This window comes from Octodon degus, unplaced genomic scaffold (genome assembly GCF_000260255.1).
Source record: "Octodon degus isolate 3935 unplaced genomic scaffold, OctDeg1.0 scaffold00163, whole genome shotgun sequence".
NCBI classification, from domain to species: domain Eukaryota; kingdom Metazoa; phylum Chordata; class Mammalia; order Rodentia; family Octodontidae; genus Octodon; species Octodon degus.
The window spans coordinates 1275372-1296743 of record NW_004524739.1 but is presented as its reverse complement, the minus strand read 5'-3'; the positions used below and the strand labels follow the sequence as shown (position 1 = coordinate 1296743).

The 21372-nt window shown below is 44.5% G+C and overlaps 1 protein-coding gene across 3 annotated transcripts in view; it reads left to right on the top strand.

Moving 5' to 3' along the window:
- Wasf2 (WAS protein family member 2) overlaps nucleotides 1-20149 on the top strand; it is a 97127-nt gene extending 76978 nt beyond the window's left edge. For 2 of the 3 annotated variants that reach the window (XM_004642868.2, XM_023703039.1), the window contains 8 exons: nucleotides 1348-1520; nucleotides 6987-7121; nucleotides 7642-7795; nucleotides 10116-10233; nucleotides 11264-11394; nucleotides 14180-14335; nucleotides 16773-17287; nucleotides 18339-20149. In XM_004642868.2, the coding sequence (XP_004642925.1) occupies nucleotides 1391-1520; nucleotides 6987-7121; nucleotides 7642-7795; nucleotides 10116-10233; nucleotides 11264-11394; nucleotides 14180-14335; nucleotides 16773-17287; nucleotides 18339-18496 (1497 nt within the window). In that variant the 5' untranslated portion in view covers nucleotides 1348-1390 and the 3' untranslated portion in view covers nucleotides 18497-20149. Of the gene's footprint in view, nucleotides 1-140; nucleotides 238-1347; nucleotides 1521-6986; nucleotides 7122-7641; nucleotides 7796-10115; nucleotides 10234-11263; nucleotides 11395-14179; nucleotides 14336-16772; nucleotides 17288-18338 lie in introns of those variants that run through there. The other variant, XM_023703040.1, reaches the window with a different exon arrangement.
- Nucleotides 20150-21372: the final 1223 nt, after the last annotated feature.

Here is a 21372-nt window from a genome sequence, read left to right as displayed (position 1 = left end):
TAGGGAGGGGTCTACAGGGTGTTCAGGGTCTCACTACTAGATCGGACTCATAGTGATCCACCTGTTTACAGCCTCCCAAGAGCTGGGATTACAGGCATGCTACTGGGCCAAGTCTCAATCACCCTGAGCCTGCTTGCAGGTGCTTTATTCTGCTGAGCTATTTGGCCAGCCCTGGCTTAAACATTTTGTATTCACAAGGAACTCCTTTGGTGATGAGCTGGTGTTTTAAGATTTGATATAAGTAAAACTTTAAAAAAAAATTTAAGAGGCATTTGTAATGTTGGGGAGTACTTGTATATGTTTTCCTTGTACCTTACCTTTTAGCATCTGAAGTGAATTGGCATGAAAGCCATCAGCTATTTTAGATTTCTTGAGTTTCACAAGATATGACACAGGACCACCTCAGGGTGCCTTGACTGCAGTCACACTCATTCTGTTGAGATTGAAACCGTGTCCTAAATTTGTAGGCAAATTTAAATCTAAAACAATAGCTCACCATGAGCCTGGAGTGTTGGGGGATTTCCTGGGAAAGGGGGTCAGCCTAGGGGTAAGAAAGAGTAACTGAGTTTTCTGGATCTACTCCAGACATTTTCTGCTATCTCTAGAGCCCTTTGGCTTCTGTGTATTGGATTGGGTGGGAAGAGAAAGGACCAGGGAATCTTAGAGCACAGTTGGCTCAGCATCATGTTTGACATATTGAACATGTAAAAATTTCCTTGATATTCTTTCATCCTGACAGTTTATAGACTAAACTTTAGTAGTGTTAATAGATACTGGCAGCTAGTAGTTAGCTGTACATTAACAGTCACCCATCCAGGAAAAGCTGGAGAAATCATGTCCTGATGTATATCAGTGGAATGACTGTTGACAGCTTGATTTCATTGTGGAGATTATCAGATGACAGAAGCTCTTTTTTGATCTCTATAATGGGCGGACTAGAACCTGATCTGTTTTGGTTATGGACACCCCCAAGGATACCATTCAGTGGCTGCTGAACGGGCTGTTTTCTAACCATGCCTCCTTGCCTCTGGGGACTCTTGATTGGAGCGGTAGTTATCACTGTGAGGTTGTTCTTCTGCTTGTGTATCTTAGCTAGCATTCACCAATTCAGAATTTCTAAATTTATAGAGCAAATCTTCTAATAGCAAACCTTAGAAAAGATGGGAAGGTGGAGGGGTTAGAAAAAGAGAGAGAGAGAGAGAGAGAGAGAGAGAGAGAGAGAGAGAGAATTTTAAAAAGCTGTTTTAGATCAGAGCAAGACTCAAAAAAAAAAAAAAAAGATTCATACAGCCCTAGTGTGCCTGGAATTTGTGGTTGAGTAATACTTTCCTGTTATTTCTTTTTTAGGTTGTTTTTCATCATTCAGAACATTGCCTGAAGCAGGTCCGCTATGCCGTTAGTAACTAGGAACATCGAGCCAAGGCACCTGTGCCGTCAGAAGTTGCCTAGCGTTAGAAACGAGCTGGAATGCGTGACCAACATCGACCTGGCAAATGTCATCCGACAGCTGGGCAGCCTGAGTGAGTGCCTCGCAGAGCCTGTACTTTGCCCTCAGGGGTCGTTGGTGCTCTTTATTTAGTTTTCTTCTCCCCTGTTCCTATTTCTCCCCCATCTGCCTTCCGAAGGTAATGCAAAAATGTATCCCATCCCATCCCCCCTTCCCAAAGAAAAACTCCTTTTTTGGTACAGATTCTTCCCCTCTACCCTTTCTTCATCTACCATCACTGTAGGTTTCCTCTATCTTCCCTACACCTCTTTCAAAAGAAATCTGTGGGAAGGGTGGCAGGAAGGACTGCAGCAAAAGCTGCAGATGGAATGACAGAGCAGAATTCTGTGTGTAAAGTGGAAGATTCACAGAACACTGTCTTGGGTCAAGGAAAGTGACTGTAATTACACAAGCTGTTCGATGTAGCCTGACTTTGTTGAAGCTTCAAACGTGTCAATAGTCTTTCTCTACTCAACACCCTCCCCTTTTTCTTCCCAAAGAGTAGAGCAAACTTGCATTTAGAGACATTCTGGCTGACTTGTCTACCATGTGGTACACATTTAATTGTGCTGCAAGCCCCCAGGTCCAAGTTCAGGGTACACATTACTTCAGTAGTCTCTGGGGTCTTGGGAGTTTTGCAGGCTGCATGAACACGGTGACACAAATAGTAGCTGGAGCCATTCTTCTCTAGGAGAGGTGGGGGCTAGCCGAGTATTTTTTGAGGCTGAAAGAAACCCAGCATGATTACTTTTTTTTTTTTTTTTTTAATTGGCAAGAATGAGTGAGACTGCCTTGGGTGGGGTACATGTATGTGGGTTAGATTTCATTCTGAATCAAGCTGACTTTATTTTTTGAATCTGAGGCACGGAAGGGAAGATGTTCAGATTGGCTCTGCATTTGTCTAGTGCCACCCCTGTTCCCACAAACACCTCTAGCAAAATGCCATTTTAGTGATCATCCTTAGCAGACGCATCTTGGTGTGAATTATTTCAGACACTCACCCTTCCTGTTGAAGGTAGGCGAGTATCAAGATAGCCTGCATTCCCCCAGATAGTAATAGGCCCTGCCTTTAAAACAGGAGCCTGAGGAGACAGTGCTCTGTGATCAGATGATATATGGAGTTTCAGATTCCTAAGCCTTCACCTAGCTCAGGGACCATCTCAGTTGATCCAGGGCTTAGGGAAACCAGAATGGAGCATGGTGGAGAAATGAAGCCCTGCAGTTCCTGTCTTATACAAAGGAACATTGACAGTAGCGCAGCAGCAATGCAGCTGACAGGCACAAGGAAGCTGCAGAAAGCCTCGCTGCCTTTTAAAAGTGTCATCTGCTTTTGTCAGCCTGAGAAGGCCAAATGGGTAGAAGTCAATCACATACTCGTTCTTTCTCTGTAGGACAAAGAACATCTAGTTAATGCTTCTTACTCTTACTCAGCAGGAGTTACACATCCTCTCAGGTGTCTTTCCAGGGTGTGGATGGAAGTCATTGTGGACTCTCCCACTTGTACTCAGACCACTCCTCCACGCTATCTTAAGGAAGTCAGTCTGAGGACCTGGGTCAGCTTGTGCCTAAAGAACCAAGATTTTCTCACATTTGGGTCTAACTGACCCTTTATTCGTCTGTTAAACATGTGTTGAGCATATTTCATGTGCTGTGCTGAGAAGATACAGTGATAAGAAGTGCTTTCTACCTTCCAGGAACTTACACTCTACCAGGGGAACAACAATAAATTATTCATGTGGGGAATTTGAGTTTCTTGTCTGCTAAAAGCTAAGTTTTGATCAGATTTTTTTTAATTATTTATTTATGTGTGTGTGTGTGTGTGTGTGTGTGTGTGTGTGTGTGTGTGACCAGCTCAGCCCACCAGGGGGCGGGGCTGGCTGGCATGTGGTGCTGGGGAATTGAACCGAGGTCCCTGTGCTTTGCTAAGCTTGTTCTAAGTAAGTGCTTTAGACCACTGAGCCATCTCACCAGCCCCTTGATCAGATCTTAACATGATCTCATTTAATCTTTTTAGTTATCATAGGAAGTCATATTCTTATTTTTCAAATGAAGAAGCCAAAGCTTAGAAAAATCTTCAAGGCCAACATGGACTATATAGTGAGATCCTGTCTCAAACAACAAGTAGACAAATGAATAGTTCTTTGAAAGCCAGACAGATAGCATTTTTCAGCAGTATTGTGACTATCCTGAAAGATGGACACCCCCACCCCCATTGGGTCATTAGGAAATCATGCAGTGAGACTGGGTTTTCTGACTGCATTGGAGTGGAAGGGTAGCACGTGGCATCAGGGAACTCCAGGACTCTTACTCAGACTGGAACAGCTGTGTATTTTTAAAAATCAATCTTATCTGTACTTTCATATAACATTTCTTTTGAAGGGCTCTGCTAAGGGGGAAAAATATTGAAGGCAGTTCTGAAATCTTTTGCATAATATAATGTCTTACGAATGTTCTGATGTTGTGGGGTCTGTCTTGATCATCTGAGTGAGTGAAATTTAACAAGACACTTTGGTTTTCTCCTATTTCAGTATCATACTTCTGTTTTCAAAGGTTGTAATAATTTTTAACAGTTGAAGAATAGGGATTATCAAATACTGATTGGAATTATATTTTAAATTTCTTCCAAGCTTAACGCTTAGGATATTTAGATTCATATTCTATCTCTGTGTCTGTCTCCCTGTCTCTGTCTCTGAAACAGGGTCTCACTATTGTTGCCCAGGCCGGTCTCAAATTAATGAGCTCAGCCTGCAAAATAGCAGAGACTGCAGATATTTACCACCTCATCTGGTTTAGAGAGTTATCCTCTTAAAAGTCATCTTCCTGGGCATGGTGGTACATTCCTCTAATCCCATCACTCTGAGAAACTAAGGCAGGAAGATCACAAGTTCAAAGCCAGTCTGGGCAATTTAGTAGCACCCTATCTTATAATAAAAAAATAGTAAAAGAGCTGGAGATGTAGCTCCATGTAAATGCCCCGGGTTCAGTACCTGATGTGGAGAGGGTCACTTATCCTGAGTGAGCAGTTATTTAAGGAAGAAATCTCATTGTGATAATTTAAGATGTTTTTAGTTCCTTCAGTCTTTATGATAATTCTGTGAGGTACAGTTATTTTCTCCAGTTCATTGATGAGATTGAGGCTGAGAGGTTATGATTTGTTAAGAGTACATAGGTATAAATAGAAAAGGCTGAGACATAAAATTCAGGTCTTTGATTTGAAATCCAGTGCTCCTTTCCAGGTTCTATTCTTTAGTCATTTTTGTTTTTGTTTTTTGTGGTGCTGGGATGAAACCAAGAACTTTCTTGTTAGGTAAGTGTTGTACCACTGAGCCAAGTGCTGAGTCCTGAGTCTGCCTAGAACTTGGGTTGAAAGATAGTGGGAAAGTCTTCATTCCACCTCACTCCCTCTTAAAAAAGAGATCCCCATGTTACTAATTTTATATGTTAAGAGTTCTTTGTAAGATTTTTATCTTGAAAAAACACTATGTCACACTAGTTCACTACTCCCACTGCTATTCCCTCCTTTATTAAGGAGCAGGAAATCCTGAGTCCTCTCTTGGTGATCTAAGGGTAAGGTGATTTGGGATTTTTTTTTTCCTCTAGAACAGTTAGATATTTGTGAGCCTGATTTATTTTCCAGCCGTAATGTTGTATATTTCTCTGCTTTAGCTTCCAAACAGTTTTCCATTACGTGGTCAAGCATGGTACAGGGTAGTTTTTATTATGGACAAGGATCAAATAGGATCTTTCGCTTGCAGTTTAGAAATGGAGCATGTTAGCCAATTTGAGCCCTTTAAGTTCCAGAACTTCCTATGGTTGTTTAGATCATAGAATCATTCAATATGCAAGGACTTGTTTCCTTCTTGATTAAAAACTCCTTATTGACCTAAATGTACCAGAAATTCAAAATATGCAGTTGATTGGTCTTATCTTTACTGTCTAGGTTATATAGAAAAGGTGAACTACAGTTTACACTAAAGGTGTGGTTTTGACCTTTCAGACTGCTCCCCCCACACAGACTTAAGTATTATGTAGTTTAGAAGTGAAAAGTAAGAGGCTACTTTAAATATTTCTCAAAAAATTATCTTTGAGTTGGGCCCAGACACTTTTGCCTGCCTTCACCTTGCAAGTAAGAAACTCAGACGGTGTCTTTATTCATATACAACATTTTCATTCCTAGTAAGAATGTGCTTTGTGGCCTGGAATGACAATATGGAGATAGTGTCAAATGGCTCTTACGTTTCTTTCTTTTCTTTTTCTTTTTTAAAAAATATTTTATTTATTTCTTTAGTACACATTCTTGCTATGCATCTCGGACTCCTAATGATTCTTCTGTCTCAGCCTCCCCAGTGCTGGGATTATAGGTGTGAACTGTCACGCCTGATTTTGGTGTATGGCATGGTGTGGAGCCAGCATGGTATGTGGGTGGCACAGGGGATTGAACCCGGGTCCTTGGGCTTGCCAGGCAGGCGCTTAGACCACTGAGTTATCTCCCCAGCTCCCCTTATGGTTCTTTGGCTGCAAATTCTCCTTGCATTCTAGGATTGAATGTACAGAACTCTTTTTTGTTTTGCTAAATAATAAGACAATGTAGATAGAGACCACTAGTATATTGTTTTTCAGGAAGAGATTAAAATTTCAGCTTTTCATTTGTTCCCAGAGATGCATAGTTGAAGGATTCTAACCTAGAGCAAAGACTTTGAAAGTTATAGGTTATAGGACATAAAGTAACCTTTTAAATTCTCAGAAAAAGTTATGCGTCTGTTGTGAGATGTTGACACTAATACGTTCAAGGTCCCTCAGAGATGCCACCAGCTCATCTTTTTTATTTATTTATTTATTTATTTATTTATTTATTTATGTGAGTGTGGCCAGCTCAGCCCACCAGGGGGCGGGGCTGGCTGGCATGTGGTGCTGGGGGATTGAACCGCAGTCCCTGCGCTTTGCTAAGCTTGTTCTAAGTAGGTGCTTTAGACCACTGAGCCATCTCAACAGCTCCCACCACCAGCTCATCTTTATTCAGTGGGCTTTCAAAGTGCCATTGAGGAAGTGATTTCTTATTTATCCTATTACTTGTGCACACCCAGTAGGTCCTCTTAACCTCCCAGTCTTTTCCAGAACCATTTTACAAGGTATTTTACAGAATAACAAGGGGCTAAGGGCTTCAGGCAGATGTGTAGACATTTTATTTGCTCTTCCAGAATTAATGTTTTACATTACATCTTTTTTTTTTTTTAATTTGGCCTGCCTTGAGTTCCATGACTGTTTAGTTCACGAGGAAGGCTCTGTAAGTTATGGAACATATGCAGCCTCCCCACGCTGTGGAGAATATGTTTCCACCTCCAAGGGCAAGCATGTGTGGGCATGCACCTGTGTATGCATGTGTGTGTGCATACATGCATGTATCTGAGAGTGGAGATATATATATAATCATTAGTGGCCAGTTTTCCTATTTCTGTTTCATTTGTGCACCAGTTATTTGGGTCCTTTGCTGTCTCCCCAGGTAAAAATGCAGAGGACATTTTTGGAGAGCTCTTTACTCTGGCAGAAACCTTTGCGTCTCGGGTAAGCTCACTTGGTGAGAGGGTCGACCGACTACAAGTTAAAGTTACTCAGCTGGATCCTAAGGAAGAGGAAGGTAAGGAAGCTGAACTCAGCATTCGTAGGCTTTTCTGAGCAGTCTCTTAGAAATATTTTCCTTGATTTATGAAAAAAAGGAGACAAATCACAGAGACCTATAGGGTTCTGCTTTGAAATGACACAATCCTGGGAGGTATGAAGAAAGCTTTTCATCTCTGCCACACCCCTACACACTCCTTTTCTCCCATTTCCCCAATTCTTCTAAGATTTCTTTTCCTTCAGTCATATTTTGCTACCATAAAAGTACTTGGAAGATTCATTCTAAGGAGAGGCCTGCTAGATCTGGCCACATAGTGAACCTTTGTGTTGCCTCATTTTGTTCAGTCATGAAATGGCTGGGCTGCTGACAGCCTTGTGGGGCTTCCCTAGAGGGGGAGGGAAAAAAAAAAAAAAAAAAACCTGGCTGCAGACAGCCACAGCCAAGAAATGCAGCAGCTGAGGCCTCTCTGACTGGTGTGACTCAGTGTTTGCTCAAATAGCCTGTCGTCCATTTTCTAACACCTTCCATCTTCTCTCAGTGTCACTACAAGGAATCAACACCCGAAAGGCCTTCAGAAGCTCTACCATACAAGACCAGAAGCTTTTTGACAGAAATTCTCTCCCAATGCCTATCTTAGAAACCTACAGTACCTGTGATACTCCTCCTCCTCTTAATAACCTTACCCCTTACAGGTAATACCTGGCTAGCTTCTCCAATTTTTGACCTGTGTTTAATGATACTACATTGTCTAAAATGTCTAAAGATGTTATTTACATCAGAGAATTGTATGACATAGCTTACTACTTGCCCCAGAATTGCTTGTGGTAGCAGGAGCTAGTTTACTCTATGGCAGTTGTCACTGTTGTTTAGTTTCTGAAATTTGTAATGAGTACAATATATATTGAAAGTTTACTTAAATTTGCATGTGGCAGAATTTAACTTGGGATGAGCCAGGTCCATCTGGATCCCATCCAAGCAATTTAGTTATGACGGAACCAAAAGGAATTTGTTGCAAGGTGATCGTACAGCGTGGATCCCAGGGGCGACTTTCTAGCAAGGCTCCCACTTACTTGGAGACCACTAGATTACCAGATGTTTGGTGTGTTAGTGGGGCCAGCCTCATGGACTGCCTGCTCTGGGCCCAGAGGGGTCCTTCCAAAGCTTAAAGAGTAATTGGCATCCTTCCAAGTGAGTGCCGTTCACTTAGTTTTGAGCATTCTTTCCACGCATTTCCATCTGCAAGGACCCTGCTGTGGCTGGATTTGAAAAAGAAGGTAGCCTGATAGACAAAACCTCTCCCTGCTAGTGGTTTGGTGCTGGTGTCTTCTTGCACAAAACTATTGAACAAGGGCAAAAAGTGAATATTTATCTTGCTTGTATCCATAAATATCTTTGGAACAAGTAAAAAGTAATTACAGATAGCTAGAGGCAGATGTCTTCTGTCAAACATAGGTATACTGCAAAACAGAGGCAGGGGGACACCCTGTTAAAGCCAAGAACACCTTGAATAGGCACTAGGTAGTTTCTTACAGGCAACAAAAGAAGTGTATGACACCTATTCTTTTTTATTTCTATATGAAATTATGCTTGCCCCTTAGTTCTCAAAGGAGCTAGCTAGCAATTATAGTGGGACATAGTTTTGACTCTGTGCAGTGTCCCCGTCCCCTAAAAGGGTCTTACTATATATTGCCCAGGCTGGCCTTGAATTCCTAGGTTCAAGTCCTCCTCCTGCCTCAGCCTACTCAGTAACTGGAACTCCAGACATGTGCCACTGTGTCTGCCTACCTCTCAGAATCTCCACCTGTGGGTCTAGCTGAAATTGGGAAGCAGGAAGGGATCACGTACCGGATAATATGTAGGGCATATGGTACAGTTTGTATGACAGGGTGAACAAATTATATTGAGAATTTTGGTTTTTCAGATAATGGCGTTTTCCCCTTAAATACTTAATTTCAGAATTAGCATCTTCTCTCAGTTATCTGGAGTTGACCTAACAGACACAAGCAGTGGTATATCTAGCTCAAAATAAGATTTAATATAAAAATAATTAGTGTTTGGGGCCGGGAGATGGCTCAGGGGTATAAGCGCTTCCCTGGCAAGCGCAAGGGCCTGAGTTCAATCCCCGGTTCTGCAAAAAAAAAAAAAAAAAAAATTAGTATTTGATTTGGAAATGCATTCTCTGTATTACAATAGGATTGGAAAGCAGGGAATAGGATTATATCTATTTCTTTATAGTTTGGAATAATACTAAAATAAAATTTCACCCCAAAGGACGTGCTTTCTAGATAGTGGAGCGCTAGGCCATGCTGGGGTGGGGTGGGGGCTCCAACCAGGATCATTAAATTTGGCAAATAGCTCTTATATTAACACTCAGCTTACTGTGTACTACAGTCATAGTCGCTAAGACATGGTGATTGCACCTTGTGGTTCTGAAAAAGATGGTCATCTATTGGTGTGGCCCCCTTGTGGTTGGGGTGGCAGTAGGTACTGAGCTGTTCTACAAGGGAACAAGATAGTACAGCAAAATAGTTGTCGGTGTGTAAGGAGTAATAGCTGTATATATACACAGATATGTCCCTTTGTGAGTGTACACTTGAGTGCACAGGTTTCAGGTGGGTGAAAAGCACTAACTGCCCTTAGGAGTCCTGGGGAGTTAGTGGAGGAAGGGAAACCTTTGGCAGAAATCTCCTCTGATGTGCCTGGATATTCAGATAACCTCAGGAAACTCTGGTGATGTAGATCATTAGAAATAATCAGGATTCCTGCTGCTACTCCTTGACCATGCAGATTCTTCTATCAGGAATTGAAAATAAGGTGAAGGTTCTTAAGAGGTAGAGCAATGCCATCCAGGGGCATTGAAACACTGATGTGGAAAAGGAAATACACAATCGATTTGAGTGACTTTTTGATTCTTTGGTGTAAAAACTGCTAACTGGTGAGTATTTGGAATATTGGATTTGTTTGGGAGCTCATCTGTCTACTGACAGCTTCTTGTCTTCATTTCTGTCCCAGGGATGATGGAAAAGAGGCACTCAAATTCTATACCAACCCTTCATACTTCTTTGATCTTTGGAAGGAGAAGATGCTGCAGGACACCAAGGATATCATGAAAGAGAAGAGAAAGCATAGGGTGAGGGGAAAGGGGCCTCTGTTCTACACATCAGTAGGCACGATTGTGGAAGGGGGATAAAAAGGAAGCCAGTCTTATGTGAAGTAATTCCGAGTGGCTGCTTGCTTGGATGCTAGGTAAAACTCTTAAAAAATGTGTCCATACCAAGCACCACCAAGATGAAAGTGTAAATCACACCAAAAATATGTTTGTTCTCTAGCGCTATTAACAATTGAGTATATTCAGGCTGAGTTTTAGAAATTGACTTTTCTAGTCACCATTTATTTCTCTTGCAGTTTGCACCTGCCTCTGCTGGACACTTGGGCTAGGCTAGTCCCTTCCTTGCCAGTTTTGCAGCTCATTTCTTAGAAATCTGCACAAGATTCTGTAGTGTGATTTGTAACAAGAGCAGTTTAACACCTTCAGTCCTGCTTGGGTAGGGCAAGGATGGGGATAGGTCTGGTTTGTGGAGATGCTCCCCTCCCCTCAGGCTCCTGATGCTGTCTGTGTCTTGTATGTGTGACCTAACAGTTTTGACCTCACAATCCCATTAGCATGGCTGCCAGCAGGCCCAAGAGAGCACCAGAGGCTAGTGTAGCTGCATAGGCTGCAAAATTCTTCATGGCCTTTTTGTTTTGGGTGTGTGTGTGTCTTAACTATTTCCTTACATCTGTCTTATATATCTACAGCTATTGTTCTTTCTCACCTCTCTTGACAGACCTTGCTGGTATAGCAAGTAACAAATAACCATTTACTAACTTCTTGACAATTAGTTGTTTGAATACTTGGAAGACTTACCCAGAGAAGGAGTGGGTTTCCTGTTGCTAGAGATGTTTGAGTGTGGGACTAAACAAATGTTTTGCCCAGGAAGTGACTTCAATTAGATGGCTTCTAGGTCACTCCAAACCCAGCAGTTCTATAAATTCTGCTGTTATTGAACATTGTCTAGGCAAGTCATCTCTTAAACGTGCATCCAGGAAGATGGGTGGAATTTTAATGAAAAACTTTGGAGAATATTTTCTAAAGGCTTTTCTGTTTCTTTTTATTACAGAAGGAAAAAAAAGATAATCCAAATCGAGGAAATGTAAACCCACGTAAAATCAAGACACGTAAAGAAGAGTGGGAAAAAATGAAGATGGGACAAGAATTTGTGGAGTCCAAAGAAAAGCTGGGGCTTTCTGGGTAAGTGATGATTTTGTACCATCTGTAACATTCTTTAAAGGGGGTGGGGACATGGGGCCAACAGTGTAACAGCTCTGGCATCACGCCTTTTGTACCCCTTGAAGTCTGGCTGTGTGGTTTAGATCAATACTACTATTCATCAGCCATTTTTTAGTGCATCCATCTGGTGATTAAAATTTGCTAAATAAATCAAGAGACTCAGCAATTTAAATGAGGTAACTGGAGTGCTCTAGTACAGAGGCCCATGGCTTCTAGCACTCTTACTCTGCCAGGCAAAAGTAAGTTTAAGGGTCTCAGAGGAAAGATTAGAAAAGTAGTCCTAGGAGCCCTTTCCCTCCAAAGCATGTATTTGAAGGTTGTGCCTAAGAGCTGGGCATTTCGAGGGAGTGGATAAAGCTAGGCAGGAAAATTGTGCACTTTACTAGAGCAATTTTTCAGTCAGCCTTTGTCAGCCTTGGAAGAGAGGCTGGCCAAGGGGCTGAATGCAGACCTCAGAGTCAGTGTGGGAAAGGTTGGTTGGCCACTGTAGAGGCCATATATCTCTGTGGGGAAATAGGAGATGTCATTTTGACCCCATTTCCCAATACCAAATAACATTGAGGCTGAAAGGGGAGAAGTGATTTGGTGTTTTTTTGTTTGTTTGTATTTTTGTTGTTGTTGTTTAATTTTAAAGCTTAGTTTAATGCTTATCCTAGTGTCCGATGTGTGTGACATTCAAAGCCAAAGTCACTATGACTGCTTGGCATGATTACCATTTGGTTTTTCCTCTAAATACATGTGGGAAATGGGCTATTAGAGAGCCACACCAGCCGATGCTTGATATCTAGGAGTAACAAAAAGAAAGAGTCTAGTTCTCCTTGTTTTTAGGAATAACTACCACAAAAATCTTGGCCTTTAAAAATCTTGACACCGGGGCTGGAGAGATGGCTCAGTGGTCTAAAGCACCTATTTGGAACAAGCTTGGAAAAGCACAGGGACCGCGGTTCGATCCCCCAGCACCACATGCCAGCCAGCCGCGCCCCCTGGTGGGCTGAGCTGCCCCCCACACACACACAATAAATAAATGTAAAAAAAAAAAAAAAGACATTGAAAAAAATAAAAATCTTGACACCTTTGACACTTGTTCCTCCTGATTTAAGAGATTTGTTCTAAAGAGTGATGAAGATAGTGAGAAGGAAAATGAACTCTTCTCTCTACAGGGAAGTCAGCCCTAAGGGTACCTTTATTCCCTCACCTCACAGTAAAGGGGGTCATTTTTTTCCATGGTTCTAGCCTTGGCAGACAGGCACTTATTGTGGGTTCAGTGGCTCTGGCCAGAAGCTCACATGTTCAGTGTGCCAGCTGTAGCCAGGTGTGGTGGTGCAGTCCTGTCATCCCAGCATTTAAGAGGCTGAGACAGGAAGATCACTGCAAGTTTGAGGATGACCTTGATTACATAGTGAGTTCAAGACCAGCCTAACTACATAGCAAGACCCTGTCCCCCCATACACACCAAATGCCAAGTGTTTGTTGTGTGTGCCCCTTTTTTGTGGGATAGGGCTGGTAAAGATGAGATGTTTGCTTCTCATTTTCTTGTTGTCCAGAAGGCTTGGTCTTAGGCTGCACAGCTAGTCTGTCTGGACATGCTTGTTGGTGAACCTATCAAGAGAAGTGCCAAGCCTACAGGGCTCCAGGCTTTCGGGATTTTCCACATCAGAGCATCATTCGATTTAGTTAGTTCCCTCCAACTCTGTTCTCCCTGTGATTTGTTTTTGATGAGTTCTTTAGAACCCAGCAATGGTGGAAAGAAGGGGGAGGTAGAGCAAAGCTCATATGGTGCATTTGTACTCATGTGATGGCTTATTGCTAGGTGCATTTGTGCTTGTTTAAAGTTTTGATGTTATTCACCCACAGTAAATTCACCTAAGGCCCAGTGCTCTGAGGGACAGGTTTTTATGAGGCAAGTCCTAACACCCTACTTTAATCGGCAGCTTATTTTGTTTGATAAGAGAGATCTGGCAGGGAGACCACATTTACTACCACACAGCAACCTGCATTCATCCTTGGCTTGATTTTGCAATCAAATGCCTTCTTGGCCTTTCAGCGCTCCAGAGGCTTGCCGACCTCAAAATCAGGCTGCGTGCCAGTGACACGTGCAGCTCACTAGCCTGTGGGGCTTGGCTTCACCCTTTGCACAAGACTGACTTGGGGAGTCAGGTATAAAGCTGCATCTCACATCTGGGAGAGAATTTAAAAGAATTGCTGGATTTCACAAGGCTGGCATCAGAAAAAAAACAACAGGGTTTTTGATGATCTTGGTTGAATCCCAGTATTACAGAGAATCCGGCAGAATGTGGGAGATATGTAGAATATTTAGCCTTTCAAGTAAAATTTCAGGATAGTAGAAAATATATGAGGAATCTTTATTTTCTTTCTTCTCATAGCTTTTGTAGCAAAAATATTTTTGTGGCTTATTTTATTTTATTTTATTTATTTTTATTTGTTTATTTATTTATTTTTGCGGAACTGGGGATTGAACTCAGACCCTTGCGCCTGCCAGGGAAGCGCTCACTCCACTGAGCCATCTCCCCGGCCCTGTGGGTTTTTTTTTTTCCCCCTGCAGTATATTTTATTTTTTTGTTTGTTTGTTTTTCCGGAACCAGGGATTGAACTCAGGCCCTTGCACTTGTCAGGGAAGTGCTTATTCTACTGAACCATCTCCCTGGCCCCCCTGTGGTATATTTTAGAAGAAAAGATGAGATGGTAACATCTGAGTGATACCATTTGGCCTTGGATTTGTTATCAGGTACTCTCCTGCCTTGGTGTATCAGAACGGCAGCATTGGCTCTGTTGAAAACATGGATGCAGGCAGCTATCCACCACCACCTCAGGCAGACACTGCCTCATCACCTTCTCCTTCGTTCTCTGAGGACAACTTGCCTCCACCACCAGCAGAGTTCAGGTAAATGGCACAACCTTTTCCACCTGTCTTGGGTGGTTAAATACTCAAGAATAAGATAAGAATTTAAATTCTAGAACAGGACCACTAAAATAACCTCAGGCATGTATGTCACTGTAGATAATAGAAATAGTTAACATTTATCAAGGTTGCAAGGTGCCAGGTATTGTTCTGAATACTGTATGTTACTTAATTCCCTCAGGGATACTCTTGAGATAAGTATTATTATTATCCCCATGTTACAGACCAGTAAACTGAGGCACAGAGAGGTCATTGAACTTACCTAAGGTCACACAGTCAGCAAGAGGCAGAGTCAGTCTGATTCCTGGGTCTGTGTTCTTAACTGTTGTATTCTGCCTATCCCTAAACAAATGGAAAAGTCATCAACTTTTTCTTTTTGGTCCAATACTGAGAATTAAATCTTTGCATTGAGCCACACCCCTAACCCATTTATTTTTATTTTTTATTTTGAGGTAGGATCTCAGTAAGTCACTGCACTATCCAGACTAGACTTGAATTTACAGTCTTCTGCCTCAGCCTCCCAGAGTGCTCCCATAGCCCTGTTCCATCAGGCCTAGCTTCTTTCTTTTTCACTTATCCTTAACTCAGTAGGAAGTGACATGACCTTGAAACAGCAAGCCCTTTGCCCTGGATCCAGAACCTTGCAGATTCTCACTTCCCTCTCCCATTGCCTCTGGGTTCATTTCACTGCTGGGTGTACTTTCTAGAAAGAATAAGACCAGGGAGAAAGGGATAAAATGTAGAACCTGTCTGTTTTGATATTTGTCAGTGTCCCTGGCAGAGGTGTACAGAGATGGCCTATAATGGCTGAAAAGAAGTCTAAGACTTGTTTGGATTCCAGTGTTTTCTCATAGTTGCCTTTCTGATGCCTGACAAATGAGAGCTTAGAAAGGTGCACTTTTCTCCTTGAACAATGTTTCTCCTGTTTAATTAGTGACTGCATATGTTGAGGCCCCCTCAGACTTAAAGCAGTGTTGTCCTCCTTCTCTACCCTCATTCTTCCTGGCCTTTGAAACTAATCCCAGATCTCCTTCTGCCTCCCAAATCACTTCCTGCTGGTTGTCCTGTCAGATGGAGCTAAGGCTTGAAGGTCTGTGGAAAATTCCAAGATGGATGCTTTTCTAAGGAATAGCTATTAGTGCAGGACAGATACAAAGGTGGAAGAAGAAAACCTTCAACCTCACATGTAGCATGAGTCTTGCAGCTGCACTTATACAAATCTGGTTCCAGGAGTAGAGTCTTAATCATTTCTCAAGCCCGGGTCAAGAGTCGGTGGCACATGTATTTCTTTTTTTTTTTAATTTTATTTGTGTGTGTGTGTGTGTGTGTGTGTGTGTGTGTGTGTGTGTGGCCAGCTCAGCCCACCAGGGGGCGGGGCTGGCTGGCATGTGGTGCTGGGGATTGAACTGCAGTCCCTGTGCTTTGCGAAGCTTGTTCTAAGTAGGTGCTTTAGACCACTGAGCCATCTCACCAGCCCCGGCACATGTATTTCTTATTCTCAACTCCTCAGATGGAGACTTTTTTTTTCAAGTGAAGATGTGTGCACCTAAATCTGTATCCCACTCAGGTTTGGTCAGCTGGTTGTGGGTTTTCTGCCCCCACCAGATCTGGTGAATGTTAATAGCTTGAGAAACAGAGCCCAGTGAGTGGGTGGTATTTGAATTTTCATTCCACTCTTATATACATTCTTTTTTTTGTTTGGTTTGGTTTGGGTTTTTTTGGCGGTACCAGGGATTGAGCTCAGGCCCTGTGCTTGCCAGGCAAGTGCTTATTTTACTGAGCTATCTCCCCAGCCCCTCTTATATACATTCTTAGTCCTGTCTCCAAGCTTAAATTGACAGTTGCCCATGGGCTGTTCCTCTAGAGGAGGGTTCAGTGCCTTTCCCTCAGGAGCTAAGAGCTAAGTTCAGAGGAAGACTTAAGAGATGTCTCCGCTAGCCATTGCCTGGAAGGAGAGTGCCACGTTCTCTTCTTCCACGTAGTTTTCCTCAATTTCTTGTTATACTTCTTTGCTAGTGGGTAGCTCATCATCTTATAAAGGTACCCATTTCCTTGTTGGTCTGCTCTGACCCTTCTCAGGTCTATCCTGTTTTTAACAAAGTGAAATGGCAGAGTCAAAAAGAGATGCCTAGGGGCTGGTGAGATGGCTCAGTGGTCTAAAGCACCTACATAAAACAAGTTTAACAAAGCATCAGGGACCATGGTTCAATCCCCCAGCACCACATGCCAGCCAGCCCCGCCCCCTGGTGGGCTGAGCTGGCCACACACACACACACACACAATCAATCAATCAATCAATTAATAAAATCTTGTAAAAAAAAAAAAAAAAAGAGAGAGATGCCTAAGCTTAGAGGTAGCCTATCTGGGTATGACTTTGCATCCTGAGAGTGACAGTGGATCTCTTTCTTTGCCCTTGTAGCTATCCAGCAGACAACCAAAGAGCATCTGTTCTGGCAGCACCCAAAAGATCCAGCGTGGTCAGCCCAAGCCATCCGCCCCCAGCTCCTCCTCTGGGCTCTCCACCAGGTCCCAAACCTGGATTTGCTTCACCACCAGCTCCGCCACCTCCACCTCCGCTGGGGATCCCACCTCCACCACCGGCTATGGGATTTGGATCTCCAGAAACACCCCCACCGCCTTCACCCCCATCTTTTCCACCTCACCCTGATTTTGCTGCCCCTCCACCACCTCCTCCACCACCAGCAGCTGACTACCCAACTCTCCCACCACCTCCCATCTCTCAGTCAGCTGGAGGAGTGCCTCCCCCCCCACCTCCTCCACCCCCTCCAGGGCCCCCACCCCTCCCCTTCAGTGGCGTGGATAGCCAGCCTGCTGCACCACCACCACCACCACTTTCTGATGCCACTAAGCCTAAGTCCTCCTTGCCTGCCGTGAGCGATGCCCGTAGTGACCTGCTTTCTGCCATCCGTCAAGGTAAATTCCTGTGTGGGTCTGGGAGCATGGAGCCTTATCTTTCTGAAGCCGAGATGGCTGATTAGAGGCTAGGAAGAGGGACTAAGTAGCCTTCACTGAGTGGGGAGATTCAGAACTTTAAGTCTCAGAACAACCTAAAAGAAGGCTTCACCCTGAAAATACAGTTTGAGATTTCTTTCCACATTGGTCTAAAGTAAAGATGTCTTAACCTGGGATCTTGGAGCTCTTGAAAATGTATGCTTTGTATTTATTTGCATGCATTTCTTTCCCCTGGGGAAAGAGCCTCATTTTTTTTAATCGGGTACTGAAAAAGTACCCAAAAATAAACACAAATCACTGTCCTAGCATGTACCCCCTTCAGCTAGACTTGGTCATTCTCCACAGTACTGCCTATTGTATCCTCCCTCCTTCTGCCCTCTTTCCTTTTTTCTCCCCATTTTTCTTACCCCTTTCCCTTCATTTCCTCTTTTCTCCTATTCCCTTCATTTATTCCCCTTTCATCCCTCCCTGTCACCATCTCACCTTACTGAAGCATTTATTCTCTTTTTGACCAGGCCATGGAGTTAAGAGTAGCGTTTGTGACCCTCAAAACACTGTTAGTTTTGTTCTTTTGGTCCTTGGCGTGGAACTCAGGAGCTTGCACTTGCCATGCAGGTGCTTATGCCGCTGAGCTATCTCCCCAGCCTGACTCTGGTATTTTTGAGGAGACAGTCCTGAGGTGCTGAGCCCCAGTGTGGCCAGTGAAGCTGTGCCAGTCAGGGAGGTGGGCTGCTCCCCACTCAGCCTGTGGGGAGCTACCATTTCCAGCAGCCAGAAGAATGGGAGGCTTTAAGCCTTTTGCTCACACACAGCACCGGGACACCAATCTTTTAAAATCATCTTTCCTTCTCTTCCTGAGTAACTCCTCTTCCCTCTTTTATTTCATAGAGGAACCTCCTTTTCTGTGTCCTTCCCCGTCCTCCCCGAGAAGTGGCTACTGCCCATGTGTTTGATGGATTCTTGCTCAGTGTTGGGGACCTGCCTTTCAGCCCTTTTCTCTCTCTGCCACCAGGCTTTCAGCTGCGCAGGGTTGAAGAGCAGCGGGAGCAAGAGAAGCGTGACGTGGTGGGCAACGACGTGGCCACCATCCTGTCACGCCGCATCGCAGTGGAGTACAGCGACTCTGAAGACGACTCATCTGAGTTTGACGAGGATGACTGGTCCGATTAGCTCTGCTGCCACCACCTCCCTTTACTTTCTTTCCTGCCTGCTTTCTCTGCTACCTATCCCAGTTGTCCCATGGGGAGGAAAAGGGAGGAAAAAAGAATTTCAAGGGGCCAAAGCCTTTCCCAAAGCAACCAAAGACATAACCAAGTGCTTCCTCCAAATGAACATATTATTTCTTCTTCCCACTGTCAGGCCCATGGGATTCCATAGGTGAAATGTTCTTCTTCCTTTCTAGTGACTGTTCCTTAGTGAAAGGAAGGAAAAACCCCAAAGAAGATCCCTTTGATAGGGATTCAGTTAGAAATAGTGCCTTCCCTAGGAGCCATTTTCCTTTGTGGCCTTTTCCCAAAACCCTTGACCTTCCTTAGTGCTATTTCAAATCATGACTTTCATCTTCTCCTTGGAGGACACAGCCAGCTGCCAGAGGGCAGCATGTTGAGTGCCCCCAAGCCAGTCTGCTGCACCCCTCTGCCCCACCCTCTGCCCTAATCAGCAAGGTGAAGCTGCCTCATTCCCTTTACTCCAGGAGGCGTCAGGCTACTGAAGAATGTCTTGCCCTCTCTGCCTAGAAGTGACGTCTTTCTAAAGACTGAGGCTGTTGTCTCCTTCCCTGGCTGCCTTTTACTGAGCGATGTTCAGATGTCCTGTAGATGCCCCTCCCTCCCACCTTCCTAGGTGCCTGTAGGCCATACAGCCAGCCCAGTTTTAACCTCTGATATCCATGACCAAACTAGCTCTGGCACATGGACCTGGGCCTTTGCCAGTTGTCAGAAGCAAAGCTTAGAGACTTGGAAGTGCAAGACAGAGAGGATGGTGGAACTCTTGGGATCCTGCCTGCTTAAAGATGCTGAGGCCTAGAGATAGGAAGTGACTTGCACAAGGTCACACAGTTGGGTAGTGATAGAGCAAGAGCCCAGACTTGCTGATTCCAAGTCACCTGTGTTTTCTGGGACCAAATAATGAGCACCTACTGGAGTCTGGGCAGAGCAGTCTTGGCTGTGTGCTACTCCAGACTTCCCATAGGTGGAGGTCCCAGTTGGAGGACTTAGGCCTGTGCCAGCTCTGCTAGTGCTGCTCAGACCTTTATAGCCTCTTTTGTAACCCTTTGTTGCCTTCTTCCAATCACCAGCCAGCCATGTGGCCTAGGAGCTGAGCTTCTAGGAGACCAGAAATGGGAAGAAAAGGAAGGGGTCAGGCAGTTTTGACAGATGCCGTTGTGAGTGCCACCACAGCTCCTCCTCCCTTTTATTTTCCCAATTTAAGCATAGGTTCTGCCAGCTGTAGAAACTTCAGTCCCTCTGGCTGGCAGCTGCTGCAGGTACCTGCCTGGGGGGACCTGGCAGCGTGAAGAGAGCTGAAAAACAGAGCGACTCAGGGTCCTCCTCTTGTCCCCCTGTCATTGCATATGGTTATGTTAGTCTGCCCTCACCTCTCTTCCCAGAGCTAATACACAGGTGCTATTATTCAGGAAAAAACTGGTCAGCTCTGGCCAACAGCAAGGTTCCCTCTCTTCTGCCCTAACTGTTATGTAGCCTCTTACGCTAAAATCAGCTTCTCCTGACTTCTACAGCTTTCAGAGCCTGAAACAAAGAGAAACAGGATCTGTCTCTACCCAGCACAGCAAATGGTTGTAATAATTGCCAAAGCCCTTGTAAACCCCTCTTGAGGGGAGTGTAATCATGGGCACTGCTGCCTGCCCTTGCTGAATGCCTCTCTCTGCCTCCTTCCTTGAACTTGGGACATGCAGAATGAGCCTGCAAGCGCCAGCAGGTCCTCCTGCTGTGGCTACTCTACAGTGTGCCCTCCTCCCACTCCCCAGATCACCACAGGGCTTGGCACCCAGCTTCATGCTGAGCACTCCAGGGTCTCCCACCTGCACTTTTGAAGCTGAAACTGCCTTCATCAGAACCCTGAAACGGCTGTTGAAGGTGCCCCGGCTGTGGCCCAGCAGAGGCTGGAGAGGCAGGTGGAGGGCACCAGTTCTCAAATACGAGCCCTGGGGTCTGGCCAGGCTGGGGTTTGGGCCTAATGGGTTTGACTAAATTACCCTCATCCTCCTCCTTTCCGGAAAATGGGGAGCCAGAGCCACTCACTATCATTTTGCTCTGACCTTGAAAGGGGCGGTGTTGGCTTGGCTTCTGGAATGGACAGAGTCCACTGTGGAAAGGGCTGGGGGCAGGAGGAGGTGGGGAGGGGCTCTGCCTGCGGAAGGTAGGATTAGATCGTTAGCTCAGTGACCTCCTAGGGTTTCGATGTGCTGTGTTCTCATCCTACAGCTGGTTTGGTAATGATCTGCAAGTCCCGGAGAGCAGCAGCACAGCTCTGCCTAACGCTCTCATTAAAATCCAGGCAGCCAAGCTCGGCGCTTTGTAGCAGCCGGCCTTCCGAAGCCGCCTCAGCTCTGGGGGCTGGGGACCCAGTCAGCTGAGAGGCCCTTTGGGCTCTACTATGCATATGTGCACCAAAAAAACAAAAGTGTTTCTTTATACCCAGAGCCCTTTAAGATGATAAAGGACCCAATGCAGGTAGGCATGTGTTTTTGGAATCTATAGTTGTAGAATGCGAAGTTCAGTGATTATTTAAACTGGGCTGAGGTTAGAAGGAGAATGGAACAATGGCCCGCAAGGACTCTTAAGCACTGAAGCCAAGGAGCCATCTCCCTTCCTGGGCTGCTCAGCCCAGGGGACCTGCCCCCAGAATGCTGCAGCCTAGGGACCCAGTTTCCAATCAGCAGTGTCAAAAGTGACTTGTGGCTTTGCCTTAGTTGTGAGATGATTTCATTCCATAGGAGTAGGTTGTGGGGGGATCCTTTGTAGGCTCAGAGAAGCTGGCCCAAGCTCCGGCTCGCTTCCAGTGGAAGCTCGAGCGCCCTCAGAAAC